Source organism: Hetaerina americana, unplaced genomic scaffold (genome assembly GCF_022747635.1).
Source record: "Hetaerina americana unplaced genomic scaffold, ioHetAmer1.1.p SCAF_22, whole genome shotgun sequence".
Taxonomy (NCBI): domain Eukaryota; kingdom Metazoa; phylum Arthropoda; class Insecta; order Odonata; family Calopterygidae; genus Hetaerina; species Hetaerina americana.
In genome coordinates, this window is record NW_027286786.1 from 5,663,383 (window position 1) to 5,667,707 (window position 4,325).

At 56.0% G+C, this 4,325-nt stretch overlaps 1 protein-coding gene across 1 annotated transcript; it reads right to left on the reverse strand.

Annotated features, from left to right (window-relative positions):
• Positions 1-240: 240 nt before the first annotated feature.
• LOC139689336 (uncharacterized) lies at positions 241-3,335 on the reverse strand (the record flags this gene model as incomplete). Its single annotated transcript, XM_071586420.1, has 5 exons — positions 3,217-3,335; positions 2,821-2,956; positions 2,037-2,081; positions 1,666-1,782; positions 241-402 (listed from the first exon to the last, which is right to left on the reverse strand). Coding segments are annotated over exons 1-5 (579 nt in total), but the record flags the coding sequence as incomplete, so codon positions are not given.
• Positions 3,336-4,325: the final 990 nt, after the last annotated feature.

Genomic DNA, 4,325 nt, shown 5'->3' on the forward strand with positions numbered 1-4,325 from the left:
GCTGCATCCCGCGCTCGAGGGGTAGTCGCAGACGTGTAGTTTGGGGTTGAATTCGAGTCCGCTTGGGCAGGGCATCCAGATGGCGTTGCCCCAGTCACAGACGCAGTAGGATCCGCAGTCGTCAGGGTTTGGCAGGAGGATGGCGTCGCCGGAGTTCTCCGCAGGACACTGGGGTTTGACCTTGTCACAACCGTTGCTTCCAGGTCGAGGAGTTACGGTTATGGGGAGGATGGTGCTTTGGCCGCCGGAGCCTCCGCCGCCTCCACCACCGCCGCCGCTGCATCCCGCGCTCGAGGGGTAGTCGCAGACGTGTAGTTTGGGGTTGAATTCGAGTCCGCTTGGGCAGGGCATCCAGATGGCGTTGCCCCAGTCACAGACGCAGTAGGATCCGCAGTCGTCAGGGTTTGGCAGGAGGATGGCGTCGCCGGAGTTCTCCGCAGGACACTGGGGTTTGACCTTGTCACAACCGTTGCTTCCAGGTCGAGGAGTTACGGTTATGGGGAGGATGGTGCTTTGGCCGCCGGAGCCTCCGCCGCCTCCACCACCGCCGCCGCTGCATCCCGCGCTCGAGGGGTAGTCGCAGACGTGTAGTTTGGGGTTGAATTCGAGTCCGCTTGGGCAGGGCATCCAGATGGCGTTGCCCCAGTCACAGACGCAGTAGGATCCGCAGTCGTCAGGGTTTGGCAGGAGGATGGCGTCGCCGGAGTTCTCCGCAGGACACTGGGGTTTGACCTTGTCACAACCGTTGCTTCCAGGTCGAGGAGTTACGGTTATGGGGAGGATGGTGCTTTGGCCGCCGGAGCCTCCGCCGCCTCCACCACCGCCGCCGCTGCATCCCGCGCTCGAGGGGTAGTCGCAGACGTGTAGTTTGGGGTTGAATTCGAGTCCGCTTGGGCAGGGCATCCAGATGGCGTTGCCCCAGTCACAGACGCAGTAGGATCCGCAGTCGTCAGGGTTAGGCAGGAGGATGGCGTCGCCGGAGTTCTCCGCAGGACACTGGGGTTTGACCTTGTCACAACCGTTGCTTCCAGGTCGAGGAGTTACGGTTATGGGGAGGATGGTGCTTTGACCGCCGGAGCCTCCGCCGCCTCCACCACCGCCGCCGCTGCATCCCGCGCTCGAGGGGTAGTCGCAGACGTGTAGTTTGGGGTTGAATTCGAGTCCGCTTGGGCAGGGCATCCAGATGGCGTTGCCCCAGTCACAGACGCAGTAGGATCCGCAGTCGTCAGGGTTTGGCAGGAGGATGGCGTCGCCGGAGTTCTCCGCAGGACACTGGGGTTTGACCTTGTCACAACCGTTGCTTCCAGGTCGAGGAGTTACGGTTATGGGGAGGATGGTGCTTTGGCCGCCGGAGCCTCCGCCGCCTCCACCACCGCCGCCGCTGCATCCCGCGCTCGAGGGGTAGTCGCAGACGTGTAGTTTGGGGTTGAATTCGAGTCCGCTTGGGCAGGGCATCCAGATGGCGTTGCCCCAGTCACAGACGCAGTAGGATCCGCAGTCGTCAGGGTTTGGCAGGAGGATGGCGTCGCCGGAGTTCTCCGCAGGACACTGGGGTTTGACCTTGTCACAACCGTTGCTTCCAGGTCGAGGAGTTACGGTTATGGGGAGGATGGTGCTTTGGCCGCCGGAGCCTCCGCCGCCTCCACCACCGCCGCCGCTGCATCCCGCGCTCGAGGGGTAGTCGCAGACGTGTAGTTTGGGGTTGAATTCGAGTCCGCTTGGGCAGGGCATCCAGATGGCGTTGCCCCAGTCACAGACGCAGTAGGATCCGCAGTCGTCAGGGTTTGGCAGGAGGATGGCGTCGCCGGAGTTCTCCGCAGGACACTGGGGTTTGACCTTGTCACAACCGTTGCTTCCAGGTCGAGGAGTTACGGTTATGGGGAGGATGGTGCTTTGGCCGCCGGAGCCTCCGCCGCCTCCACCACCGCCGCCGCTGCATCCCGCGCTCGAGGGGTAGTCGCAGACGTGTAGTTTGGGGTTGAATTCGAGTCCGCTTGGGCAGGGCATCCAGATGGCGTTGCCCCAGTCACAGACGCAGTAGGATCCGCAGTCGTCAGGGTTAGGCAGGAGGATGGCGTCGCCGGAGTTCTCCGCAGGACACTGGGGTTTGACCTTGTCACAACCGTTGCTTCCAGGTCGAGGAGTTACGGTTATGGGGAGGATGGTGCTTTGACCGCCGGAGCCTCCGCCGCCTCCACCACCGCCGCCGCTGCATCCCGCGCTCGAGGGGTAGTCGCAGACGTGTAGTTTGGGGTTGAATTCGAGTCCGCTTGGGCAGGGCATCCAGATGGCGTTGCCCCAGTCACAGACGCAGTAGGATCCGCAGTCGTCAGGGTTTGGCAGGAGGATGGCGTCGCCGGAGTTCTCCGCAGGACACTGGGGTTTGACCTTGTCACAACCGTTGCTTCCAGGTCGAGGAGTTACGGTTATGGGGAGGATGGTGCTTTGGCCGCCGGAGCCTCCGCCGCCTCCACCACCGCCGCCGCTGCATCCCGCGCTCGAGGGGTAGTCGCAGACGTGTAGTTTGGGGTTGAATTCGAGTCCGCTTGGGCAGGGCATCCAGATGGCGTTGCCCCAGTCACAGACGCAGTAGGATCCGCAGTCGTCAGGGTTTGGCAGGAGGATGGCGTCGCCGGAGTTCTCCGCAGGACACTGGGGTTTGACCTTGTCACAACCGTTGCTTCCAGGTCGAGGAGTTACGGTTATGGGGAGGATGGTGCTTTGGCCGCCGGAGCCTCCGCCGCCTCCACCACCGCCGCCGCTGCATCCCGCGCTCGAGGGGTAGTCGCAGACGTGTAGTTTGGGGTTGAATTCGAGTCCGCTTGGGCAGGGCATCCAGATGGCGTTGCCCCAGTCACAGACGCAGTAGGATCCGCAGTCGTCAGGGTTTGGCAGGAGGATGGCGTCGCCGGAGTTCTCCGCAGGACACTGGGGTTTGACCTTGTCACAACCGTTGCTTCCAGGTCGAGGAGTTACGGTTATGGGGAGGATGGTGCTTTGGCCGCCGGAGCCTCCGCCGCCTCCACCACCGCCGCCGCTGCATCCCGCGCTCGAGGGGTAGTCGCAGACGTGTAGTTTGGGGTTGAATTCGAGTCCGCTTGGGCAGGGCATCCAGATGGCGTTGCCCCAGTCACAGACGCAGTAGGATCCGCAGTCGGAAGGATTTTGAAGTAGAGTGGCATTTATGCCATTGTTTGGTGGGCAAAGAGGCTTTACTTCATCGCAGCTTCCTGCTGGTAATTTAGTTGGTGCTTGTGTAGACACTGCTGTAGAGTCGCAGCCAGCGTTGTATGGCCAGTCACATTTCTTTTCATTTTTATTGTAATGTAGGCCATATGGGCATTTCATATATAATGCTCCATCGCATGTGCATATGCAAAATGAGTCGCAATCTTCAGGATTTGCCAATATTGACGATTGCCCTTCGTAGTTGGGACACGACACGTTTTTGCATAATTCAGTTTCCCTTAATTCTTCTTTATTATGATTTATGAAAAAGTTCCTTTCTTTTATTATACATCCTGCTACTTCTTTGTTTACGCATTTTTTTGCGGCTGCATTAAACTCCAAATCGGCCGGGCATTTCAGTAGTGTTTGTTTTCCCCAGAAACAATGATAATAACTTTTGCAGTCATATGGATTTGCTAGGAAAATTGATTTTCCTTTTATTTCTTTTGGGCATTCAATTTCTCCATTCCTAATTGAGGCTGTGCTTGATATTGAAGCAAATGCAATTGAGAATGCTATTGCAGCCGTTATATATTTGTTTTGCATTCCTGTAATTGGAAAGAGAATTTCGGTTATTGATATTTATATTTCTGCAATTAAATAACTTCAATTGTAATTTTATGCATTTTTTAATTATAAGGAAAAATGTATGGAAAAGGGAGGCATCTCGAAGAAAAACACGGGATAGGTGGGGAAGGCGGAATAGTACATATCACAAGTGGAAAATATTTTCTTGACTCGGATATGAGCCTCGGATCCTCCGCATTGATGGTTTGGTGTGAACGGGCTCTACCTTGTTACAAATTCTAATTAATTCTTGGTGTAAGTGAATTGGCAATCGTATCCCGTTTAATGATTATCCTAATCGCTGGATTTTTAATTTTAAATGTTTCTCTTTAAGGCTATAAACGTACAGACTAACGCACAAATCCGGAAAATTCGAAAAACGATTTAAATATGTAAATGAACCCTGGCGTAACCCACTACTTTCTTAAATGGAAGGTTAGAGGAGAGATGACAGTTCTATCTTACGATCGGGTGTTTCCCTTTTCTAACATAGATTTAATGAAATAGTTAATCCAGATGTAAAATATAGG